This window comes from Pinus tabuliformis, chromosome 2_1 (assembly GCF_031772625.1).
Source record: "Pinus tabuliformis cultivar Carrire ecotype Pingquan chromosome 2_1, CPIR1, whole genome shotgun sequence".
In the NCBI taxonomy this organism is placed as follows: Eukaryota; Viridiplantae; Streptophyta; class Pinopsida; order Pinales; family Pinaceae; genus Pinus; species Pinus tabuliformis.
In genome coordinates, this window is record NC_142299.1 from 163,182,623 (window position 1) to 163,195,018 (window position 12,396).

The 12,396-nt window shown below is 39.1% G+C and overlaps 1 protein-coding gene across 1 annotated transcript; it reads right to left on the bottom strand.

The window, feature by feature from the left end:
- Positions 1 to 1,842: 1,842 nt before the first annotated feature.
- Positions 1,843 to 2,910, bottom strand: LOC149199237 (uncharacterized). Its single transcript, XM_089400501.1, has one exon. It carries the CDS (start codon positions 2,908 to 2,910, stop codon positions 1,843 to 1,845), a length of 1,068 nt encoding a protein of 355 aa, XP_089256627.1.
- Between the last annotated feature and the right edge of the window lie 9,486 nt (positions 2,911 to 12,396).

Below are 12,396 nucleotides of genomic sequence, written 5' to 3' on the forward strand. Positions count from 1 at the left end.
TTGTTGTTGCCAAGAGTCATCCCAAAACCTTGCTGTATTGCCATCCTTCACTTCCCAAAAGCTATGCTGCTGAATTAAGAGCTTGTGTTGATTGGCCGCATTCTAGATTAGAGAACCTGGGTTGACTTCTAAAATTCGGATTAATTCTTCGGTGGGTTGACTGTTGGCATACTTTGCAATCCATATGGATGCCCAAGGGGTGGATGGCATAGTAAGACATTTCCACCAGATGTGCGCACCCATAACCATATTGCTGTGATAAGGATCACACAGACCCATTCCACCAGCAAGCTTTGGCAGGCAAACTGTGTCCCATTTGACTAGGGCCCATTTGCATTTCTGATCTGAGTTGCCCCACAGGAAGGATATCTGTAGGTGTTTGATCTTTTTGAGTACCCATTTGGGTGCTGCTGGGATTGAGAACAGATACAGCGGCATGGATTGCAGAACTGCCTTGATTAAGATAAGGCGATTGGCCATATTGAGAGCCCTATGAGTCTAGGAAGATAATCTAGCCTCCAGTTTTTCTAAGAGCATTCTCCAAGAGGAGTGTTTCAGGGCTGAGTTAGTCATATGAGCGCCAAGATACTTGGAAGGGAGAACAGAAATTGAGAATCCAAGAATACGAGCTATAGAAGCTTGGGTGACTGCAGGGGTATGAAAAAAGAATATTTGAGATTTGGCCTTGTTTATCTTTGTGCCAGAGGCCTCTGAAAAGTTTGTCAATAGTGAATTGAATTGTCGAGCTTCCTGGACTGAAGGGTGACCAAAAAGCATATTATCATCCACAAACTACTGATGGGTGAAGGCTGGAGTGTTAGGAAATGATAGGCCTCTTAGTTTCTGAGAAGACAGAGCAGCTTTAATACTGCGGCCAAGACCTTCCGCCATTAACACAAAGAGGAAGGAGGAAAGAGGGTCCCCCTGTCGGATACCCTGGGAAGGTTGGAAAGGGGATGAGGGGATACCATTGATCAAAAATGAGAAAAAAGAGGAAGAGATGAGACTCATGACCCACGAATCCAAGTTGGGGAGAAACCAAAGGCAGATAGGGTCTTTTGAATATACATCCAACTTAAACTGTCAAAGGCTTTTGGGAGGTTGATTTTAAGTAGCATACCTAATTTCTTGGAGTGCTTCAGGGAGTGGATGATTTCGTGAGTGAGGATTATGCTTTTTGTAATCTACCTACCTTCTACATATCCTGACTACTCCAGCAAAATGAGAAGTGGTAGCAGCGATTTGAGTCTTGAAGCTATGATTTTGGAAACTATCTTGTAGATAACATTGCACAGGGCAATGGGCTGAAATTTGTCATGGGTGTTAGAATGAGCTTCCTTTGGGATAAGGGATATGAATGTGGCATTCATAGCCGGAAGCATCCACCTCATTGTTCTTCCTTTGGGATAAGGGCTATGAATGTGGAATTCATAGCCGGAAGCATCCACCTCATGGTTCTTGATTCCTCTACAATCTGCCAGATTTCCAATTTAAATAGTTGCCATAAATTATGGAAAAAGTTGGAGATAAATCTGTCTAGCCCCAACACCTTGCCTTCTTTCAGTTGATGAACTAAATTTTCCACTTCCTGTAAGTCGACCAGTTTGAGTAAGAGCTGGTTGTGCTCTTTTGTGATAGTTTGGGGATGTTCTCTATGATTTTTCCTATAGCTTGCATTCTATCCACCTTTGGTTCTTGATGAGCTTGCTTAAAGTAGTTGAGAAGTAAAAGCTCGATTTATTCATGTTTTTTCACTTTTACCCCATGCTCATTTTCGATGTGAGTAATATTGTTATTCATTCGGCGTTGAATAGTGGAATGGTGAAAAAAAATTGTATTTTTTTACCCTTCCTTTAGCCACCTGATTCTTGATTTTTTCCTCCAGAGCGTTTCTTCTTGTTTGGCCCTCTCTGAGATCTGAGTTTCAAGAGACTTTTCCTGTTCGGAAAGTTCCTCTGATATTCCCTCTGTGATGACCCATTGCTGTAACTGTTTCATATCTTGATCTAGAGCAGTCTGGGCCTGGAAAATGTTACCAAACGAAGAATGGTTCCATTGTTTTATTTTACTCTTGAGGTATTTAAGCTTCTGCTGAAATTTTAACATGCTTGTACCATTTGGCGAAGGGAATTTGATCCATTCCAAATTTACCAGATTAACAAAATGCGGATGTGTCATCCAAAAATCCTCGAAGCGAAACGACCTGCAAGTAGAATTGCCTGGTCGATACCATTGGAGAGAAATTGGCCAATGGTTTGAGTCTATCAGCGGCAGGATTGAAGTTGAAAGGTCTCCCCCTAAGTGGATTGCATTTTCAAAGATTAGGAATCTATCCAGGCAAGACGCAATTTGGTGCGAGCCAGCTCTTTTGTTATTCCAGATAAAAAGGCCATTGTTGAAGGGCATGTCAATAAGCCAATTGCTTTGAATGTAATCTTTTAGATTGTTACTTTCCTTGTCCAGCTTATTCCCTCCTCCTCGCTTTTCTTCCATTTTGGTTATCATGTTGAAGTCACCCCCAGTGATCCAGAGTGGATGAGACCTATCAGTGTTGATTGAGGGAAGGGTATTTAGAAGTTCTACCTTATGCATAGCTTCCCGGGGAAAATATACATTGGTTATGTGACCATGTATACTGGTGCCTATAATGTGGAAAGTAGCTTGAAGGAAATGCTTGTTTGAATGAATGTTGTTGAGCTCGATGGAACATGCATCCCAGATGATTGCCAAGCCTCCTGAGGCACCAGAAGCATCTAATGCTGCTACTAAACTACCCGGCCAGACTTTTACAGCAATTCGTTCTAGAGAGATGGAGTTGCATTTAGTATCTTGCAGAAAGAGAATTTGGGGTTTCTCTTGCTTTATCATGTTCTTAATGAGTCTGCATTTCCCAGGGCTATTAAGCCCCATGATGTTCCATGATATTAGCTTCATGATGGAAGGTTAGAGAGAGAGTTGTAATACTGTGTGAGCTTGGAGTACGTGCCTAACTCGACTAGCATATCCCCTATGCTGATGGTGCATTGAAGATCTATTTTCCTCCATCTCTTTTTGTTATCTTTGATTATGCTTTTCCCATCCCACAGACCTCTAGTTTGAATACCTCGGGATTTTTGCCTTTGAGCTCTGGAGAGAATTACTTCTAGATTCTCCAACTGTCACTCTGGGATTTTATCATAATTTTTTGTTTTGTATGCCTGCTCTAGGCCAAGAATGTCCGGATCGCCAATGTCTATGCTTTTTTGTTCTTCTTCCATCTGATGTGTGTCACTTATGTCTTCTGTTGTTTCTGTTGCCCTGCAAAGGTCAGGCTATGAGTTGTCTACCTCCATTCCTTGCGAGTACTAGGTTGGGATTGTGCCCATAGCCGTGGAGGAAGGATTTGTGGGTAATGGTTCATTTGGGATCAAAATGTGCAAGTTGTTTGTTCATCATGGGATCCTTCTCAGATGGGACAAGGGGCTCAAGGTTGTGTATTTCTTGTCGGGCTAGCACTTCAAAACTATTTCTCATAGAGGGTTTTGATGAACTGGCATGAGGCTTCTTAGGGATTGTAGCAGGTTTCTTGTGGCTTTTCCTACGATTGGCAACTTTAGTGAAGCCAGTCAGATTCGGCTCCTCAAAGGCATTGGTATTCGAGGGTTTCTGGTTTAGAGGATAGTCTCGAAACAGGTGACCCAGTTCATGGCATCTCCTGCATCTGAACGGCACACGTTCATAATCAATTGACTGAATCCATTCAACATCGTCATGAAAAATACTTACCACATTCGAAAGTGCCTTGCTAAGGTGCATATAAATGCAAATGCAGGCGAAGGAGGTATATCTTCGGAGCTTTGTTTCCTCTGTCATTTTGACAAATTCACCGAGACCATTTCCTATGGTGTGTAATGTCTCTTCGTCCCAGTATTCCAATGGGAGTGAGTAGAGACGGATCCAGACTGGCACCCAGCTGAGATCTTCTTTGTCTGGATTAAAGCGCTCCACCCATCCCCTCAGATATAGGCCAGCTATGTTGAAAAAATAGGGGCTGCCATCTAGTACTCTGTTTCGGTCCTCCAAGCAGTTAAAGATGGCCGTGAAGAACCCTTTGGGTCCTAGCTGCAGTGTTATGTGTCCTTTCGGCTTCCACTTCGCTGCTATCCAGCCATGCAACACTTTCTCTGTTGGCCACATACCTATGAATTTGCCTATCAATGCATGATCTCTCATGTACTGGATCTGAGCATTGATCCGATGACTAGGGAGCTCTATTTTTGGGCGTTCGATAGTGACCGGTGTGTAGGTGTTTGAAGTGACCTGGGGGTTCTCTCTGTCATTCGCCTTGACATCTTGTGGATCTGTCTTCTCTCTGTCTCCATTTTGATCCGCTGAACTTGTCCCTTCCTCACGTATCTGAGGAGAATCATTTGCGTTGGGGGAAGGCACAGCGTCCTCCCCCTAGGGGGTATTCATGTTGCGCGCTTTTCTTCTTGTCATGTGCTGCCTTTCGTAATGTTGGTGGTATGACAGTATCGCAGAAGTTTGCTCAGGTCTACCGTTGCAGGTTCTGCAGAAACCCTAAATTGCCATACCCTCAGACGCCTCCTTAATTATCAATAATTATTAGATAGATGGTAAGGATTTAATTTTCAAAAATTTAATTTAGTTTATGTTCACAATAGTTATGGTCTTTTTACTCTTTTAATTAAATTGATTAATTAAAAAATATCATATAAACAAGTGTCATATGAAGTGAGTCATGGTTTTTTAGACGTGATATTGATAAACCATAGTATTAACCCATGTTATTGTAAGAATCTCCATGTTAAAGTGAGGGTAAATTTACATGGTTAAAAATCTTGATTATATATATATATATATATATATATATATATATATATATATATATATATATATATATATAACTTATGTTAATTTTTTTTATAATTAATATAATTTAAAATAAAGTTAAAATTTCTTTTAAAGCAACATTTGATGTATCATGAATTTAATGTTTTGAGGCTTCCTAAGGATGAGTGCCTATTGGTGTTTACCAACCCTTTAATTTATATGGCTAACCTATTATATGAATATAAATATATAAATTATATTCACAAAGTCAAATGAATAATGTTGCCTGTTTATTTTGGACTTCTAGAATTTTAATTTAATTATCAATAGTTGTTTTGGAATAGAACTTCTAAAATTTTAATTTAATTATCAATAATTGTTATTAGTATGATGGTAGGGATTTAATTTCTATAGAATATTCTGGAATATTTTTAATAATATTAACAAATCAAAGGTTGAGATTTATCTTAAAAGTAGTTATGTCGTTTTTGTCATTTTAAATAAATTGATTAATTAAAAAAAAGTTATATGAACAAATGCTATATAAAATGAATTATAGTTAAAGAGTGGAATTTTCCCATCATATTTTAACAAACCCTCTTCACAGGTTAAGAATCTCCTTGATAAAGTGGATGATGTATATATGTTTAAGTCATATATTAACTATTTTTTAATTAATAAAATAATAATAATAATAAAATTATACCTTAATTATTTTTTATGATTTTTTTTTAACTTTCACAATATTATGAAGTAACTGTGTTGATGCTTATCATAAGTTACTATCTCTTAGACTTTTAGCAATCATTTAATTTATATAACTGCACTACTCTATAATTATATGTTCATATTATGACTTTATTTATTAATTATAAACTAATATTTCAATATATGATTTATAACATTTATGTATTAATTTAACTTTTGAATATAACTCATGTTATGTATTTATTTTTTTAGTTAGTTTTACTTAATATTGTCCAATTCAAAAAATCAATTTTTGATTTATAACATGGGCCATATTCAAAAGATCCTACATGAGTATTTTTTTTTACTAGAGATCGATAGTAACTACATCCACAGAAAACTCCTCCTTACCACTCAGGCTATAACAACTTGACATTTATCATATGAATATTACTTTATACATATTACAATTTGTGTTAAAAATACTTCATGTAATTAAAAGTAATTTTATTTTTAACCATAATAAGGAAGAGTTTTTATTATTATTATTGATTTTATTTATAAACACTTTTTCCATTTACTTAATAATGATAATATAATTTATAATGTAAGGTGCTAGTTGTAAATATTCCTTCTCATATAATAGTTAAATCATATTTTCTTATTATATCTTTTAGAAGACCCATTTTCAACTTCAAGTATCCACATGGACTAAAAATTCAAACTTCAAAGCTTCATGTATTGCATGGACTAAAATGTTTTGGAAATTCAAGAATATTGTTACTTCATAGGGAATGAGTCATTTTTTACAACTAAGTATGAAATCGATGACTGTATGTCCCTCATATAGGATGATATTCCATCCATGGAATGATATGAATGTGGTGCCATGCATATGAGAAAATGATAAGAAAGGGGAATAAAATAAAGGAAAAGCATACAATAATAGAAAACACATTAATGTAGAAAAGGAAGAAGGTTCCTATAAGAGTCACACTTAGAGTGTATAATGATAATTAAAAGGACAAATAAAAAATAAATTGATAATCAATGAATGCACAACAAGAAAGAAATTCTAGGAAAAGAAAAAAATGCTTCTAGCAATCGTAAATAAGATAGATAATGTTGAAAATGCAATAAGAAAATCTTAATTTAATTTTTTCCTTGAATTAAATTGGGAATAAAATTGTAATTCCACATCTCATGACAACTTGTGTTTGTTAACTAACTTAATTTGACTTAGCTCGATCAGTTAATTCGAGTTGAGGGTCTAAATTTAGTCATTTAAAGTGTCTCCTACTTTATAGGAGCCCTCGTTGAGTTTATTTTGAGTTGTATTTAATTAATTCAGTTTAAGTGAGTTAAAATCAACTAAACTAGTTCCACATGTTGGAGGAACTAGTGGGAGGTCTAGTAGTGTGGTGTTGCCTACATTTCAACTAGTAAAATGATGATTCAATCATAAATAACTCATGCATGTCAAAATTGAGAAAGACCCAGTTCAGATTGGAGTTCTGGGACGATGTACTATTAGTTGTATGATCATCTGAATTGTAGAGGTGGTGCATGTAATCAGAGGAAGGCCTATGAGGATTGCACAATTCTTATTGAGGAATTTCCCTAATTAGTAAGGGGCTAATTCCCAAGGAAACAACATAAGGAAATAGGGAATTGGGCAATGAAGTTGTGAGACAGATAGAGATAGTGCAGAGGTTTCTTACGCTTGAGCAAAGCATTGTAATCTTCTCATATTTTCTGACTAATGCAATATACAGATATCATGCATTTTTAGGTGTGGCTTTCCCCATGAAATCATTTTGTAATGGGTTGATTGAATTCTTTCTCTTGTATGCTTCGTGATTTCGTGATTGTTTAAATTATTTCTGCTAATGAATAGAGTAGATTCAAGTCTATTGTTTTAGCATATTACAATTAGAAGTTTCAATCTAAAAGGAATTTCTACATGGTATTAGAGTAGAAAACACTCTAGAAGAGGAGAGTATGAGTTTTCCTTTTGCAGGTGAAATTGTAGTATCATACTTCAGAGCCAGCAGGATGTCGTTCTACAGATTAAGACTTGAATTTGTCCTTAAGGGTATTTGAAATTATATTGATTAGAAGGACATGATGGAGGCAATGTTGTAAGACAACTAGCTTAAGGAATTCATAGATAAATATATTCCTAAGCCTCCAACAACTGATGTTTAATATCTGGCAGAGTGGAGAAAATGTGTTTCACACGCAAGACAGATTATTCTAGGAGTTCGAGATCATATTTTTCAGAGATTTCATGGTAAGGAGACTCCATATGAAATGTGGAAGGCCTTGAAAGACCTTTTCAAAACATCAGTGACCACAGGAACATGTCAGTGAAGAACAAGCTCAAGAAAATCAAGATGGAGGATGGCGATAAAATACCAAAGTACTTGAACAAGTTCACCTAATGTCGGGATGAACTTTGAAGTGTTGGTGTGATAGTTGTTGAAGATTATCTAGTGAGCCTAGCACTTCTATGCCTTCCCAAGAGCTGGCACAACTACCAGGACTCAGTAAATGGGAGGGAGAAGCTAACAGAGTGGGAGGGGTTGTGGTCTGACTTGGTGCAAGAAGAGATTCAGCGAAACACCAGAGATGGATCCTCATCTAACCATGATGATGAGGAGAATCATGCCTTAGCTGGAAAGGAGAAGAAACGGAAAGGGAATTCATCCCATTCAAAATCAAATTCCATTGAGGGTGGTAGGAAGAAGGACGTGTCAAAGATTAAATGTTTTCATAGTCATGAATTGGGACACTATGCCACGAAGTGTCTGCAAAATAAGGCCGACAAGAAGCCCTTAGAAGGAGCGGCATGTGAAGCTCTTGCATCATAATTCAAGTTGGATTTCACCCTCATCGCTTGCATGGTGACATCGGTGATGGGTAGTGTGTGGTATGTGGATAGTGGAGCCTCGTTTCATATGATCGACAACAAAGAGTTCTTCAATGACTTGAGGGAGAAGGACCTCTAGATGCACATTGAAATGGGAGATTATGAGAGGTATAACATGACCGACATTGGTACTATTACCTTTGGAGGACCATGGCTATGATGTGATATTTAGCGAGGGAAAGCCTTCCTTCATCACATATCCTAAGGATAGGTGAAGCAAATCGTGGTTTAGGTGAAGAACCTCTCCAAATTGGATGTAGAAGATTGTATTGCTTTGAGCACAAAAGTAGAGAAGGTGTAGAGATGAAACATCAGTGAGTTGTTGCATAGAATATTGGGTTACCTACACCACGGATATTTGAAGATGATCCTGCAAATTTCTACAAGAATTCCTAAGGGTACATTAGAGTAGAGCGGCACTTGCAAAGGGTGTATGTTGGGAAAGTACACCAAAGCGACCTTTCATGAAAAGGGCAGTTGATCTGCAAACTGTTGTGGATATTCCACTAGATAGTTTGTCACAATAGATATGATAATATTATATTAAAAATCTAAGATTATACATTATTACAGTTTTATTTAATTTCTATATTTGTAAAATTAATTGTAATAAGTGCAATCATGTAAAAGTAACTCAAGCAGAAGAGTAGAGAATGAAAAAATAAGCCGACACACACATAATACACAAGATACGCTCTCTGGGAAACCCTTTCAGGAGAATGCCTAGCTGGAAAGCGAGGCCTCTTCGCTCTCTTTCATTATCTGGAAATATGGTAGTAGATACAAAGAAGTAATGTCTATGGCCCGTGGGATGCTACAGTGCACAGATCCTCTCTGTGTGCTCTTGTTCGGCAGTGAGTCCCCTCATAGCATGTTTTTGGGGCTTGAAGCCTGAAGTTTTGGTCAATGTAATGTAAATACCCCACAAAATGCGGGCATGAAGTGCAAGAGTCTAGGGTTGTCCGCCCTAAAATAATGTAATTTAATATAGAATGTGTCGGCCTACCCATGGTGTGCAAACCATGGGATTGTATAAATAGAGTGAGGCTCTAAGTGTAAAAGGCAGTCTTAGTCTTAGCTTGGATAAGTGATATGGGTTTTTGGATAATGAATTAGCTCTGAGTCTGTAAGTCCGAGTCTTGGGTTGTAGTAGTAGGAGGAGGCTATGCAGCTGAGTGTGCAAAGGCCTGGTAGAGTATGTAGTTGTGTGCGCGGACCCCTACAGCTCAGTGTGCAGGGCAGAGTCAGAATTGTACTGTGACAGAGAATTAATAAAACATAAGTTGATTTTGGAATTTCTGTGTCTATTCCTCTGTTATATTTATGCATCTCTTTACAGTTTATGATTGCACACACTGGTTATGAATGTTAAATGATTAATGAGAATATTGGGCCCACATAATTAAGTTAAGATTTATAATAAAAGAAAAATAAGGAATGCGGATCTAGACAACACCTCTTTGTGCTCTTTACATAGCTACTTGGGTGTAGTTGCACAAGTTGTGAATGATAGACGACTGCGCGGAGCAGCGCAGGCACGCAAGTTTAGTTCGCGAACTTCCCAGAATTCATAAATACATCCCTAGGGTGTGGAAACCTGGTTCCAGCACCCTCCCATACTACCTCGGGTGAGACCTTAGTCCACACACCACGGATTGTTTCCAAAAGGGCCGGTAGTTTGGGGATTTGTTTAGATAAATCACTTCTGAACCTAGGTCAAGCCCCCACAAGCCAACAAATGGTTCTGTTGCTGGGACTGGGATCTGCCTAAGGGATGTCTGATGTCGTGCCACTGGAACCCAACAAAGAAGGAAATTAAAGAGTGGTTGGACAAGAAGCTTCACGAGTTCGTGACACAGGAAAACAGAACTTCGTAGATATCTGAGAAAAGGTGGCTGGATTGCTACGTGTATATGGAAATCCATGATATCTTGTTTGCATCCTTTCCTACCAACCTATACGAGTGGATCGCGAGGTTAGAAAATAGCTAAGGAAGGTGTAAGCTTGACCAATCGATAGTGTGGACTCTGGAGTTAGTGCGCAGACTAGAGGCATCAGAAGATAAGATCGCGTGTGCTGTGGACCATTGGCTCGATCGGATAATAGGGGGATTTATCACTGAGTTCACGGTAGACACGATTGTGAGCTATAGCGAAGCAGAATGACGTTTTCTCAAGGGACCGCGAGGTAGGTACATTAAATCGTTGAATACTTGGATTAAGATTTTGTTATGTGAAAAGCGGGTTATGCGAATATATTAATGTTTGGGACGACACGAAGCGGAAAGATCTACAAAGGTAGTGAGGGATTAGGAATAGTCCCTTAATTTCACCTTCATGAGAGAGTGAGGAAGATCTCACTTGGGTTTCTCCAAGAAGTGTAGTCAATGTGATAAGGCAGTGCATTCCGTAGTTCTCACCTCCACTTACGCCATCACTCGCTTCACCTACTTCACCTCCATCTTCACCCACCCCACCTCCACCAAACCCACAGTTCACCATGGCGAGCATAATCAAGCTACCCGTATTTAGAGGAGTAGGGAATCAGGATTCGGACCAATTCTGGTTTGTGGTAAGAGCAATGTCGGAAGCACAAGGGGTCATGGACGACAACATTAAGAGGGCCACATTGGTGAGTGCACTGCAGGATCGCACACTGACATGGTATATCAGGCACTCTAATGATCACCAAAATGCAAGATTAGCGGAGATCTAGAATGTGTTGAACATAGAATTTAGCTCGCAAAAATCAGAGACACAGTCAATCATTATATTGAAAGAAATCGCGATGCTTCCAGGCGAGACCCCCTGGGATCTAGATCAGAGCTGAAGAGTACGATCCACGAGGCTAATATGATGCTAATGGATGCGCAACACCATGCATGGTTTGTGGCGTCTTTGACACCACACATGAGGAAAATGCTGTCACAACAGAAGCTTTCAACCCTGGCCGAAGCGTTGGAAACGGAAATGAGGTTGCATGAAACATCGATACATGATCTGGGGTTGGGAGTCCAACAAATCCACACACAACTACAAAATCTATGCTTGGAGATGTAGAGTTTGAAGCAGGATAGGGTGCCACAGCTAGAGGCACGCGGAGAAGTGTGGTGCATAAAATGCAAAGGCTAGGGCCATGCCAGAGACCATTTTCCAGTATTGCGAACTACTTTGCAGGAGGGGGATCAATGCCATTGAGACGAGGGGCACAGGTAGGGCCAAGTGCAGCACCCATGCTATGGTGCGCAATCTGCCAGATAGGAGGAAAGCACTCGATAGATAATTGAAATTTGTTGCAGAAGTATACACAGACTCCACAACAACTGTTTTGTAGTTTTTGTAGATCAGTGGGCCACGACGAGCGTACTTGTCGCAACTATGAGTTAATGATGGAGCAAAACCCAACATATAGAATGCAGACATAAATGCAAGGCCTCGACCCAGCCGTGAGGATGGCACGCACTAGATTTCAGGGTTGAGGTCAAGGATGAGGAGGAATGGGACCAAGAAGGGACGGTAGATATTTAATTGGTTACAATTTCGGAGGAACAGGGCACTACGCCAACGATTGTACCAACTCAACGAGAGTATCGTGTTCGTACTATGCTTAGTTTGATCATGAAGCAGTAGATTGTCCTACGTTGATTGCACAGATGCACAGGAAAGGAGTACTTCTAACTACTCCAACTCAAAATATTCAAATGATGAGGTCTAAACCACGCGAAGAAGACCCCAACGTGAACATGATGCTCATAAGTGGCACGACCACAGGGGAATATAAGGGGAAGTAGCCTGAGGAGGATACATGGGTTCGCAAGGCTCCTACAAAGGAACCTAAGTTTGACTTGGAACGTGTAAAGGAGATGTTTATGGAAGCTAAGAAGAGCTTCGCAGAGGCCTCTACTTTAGGTAGTAAGGATCAACCAGAGCCAGGAATGGATCCTT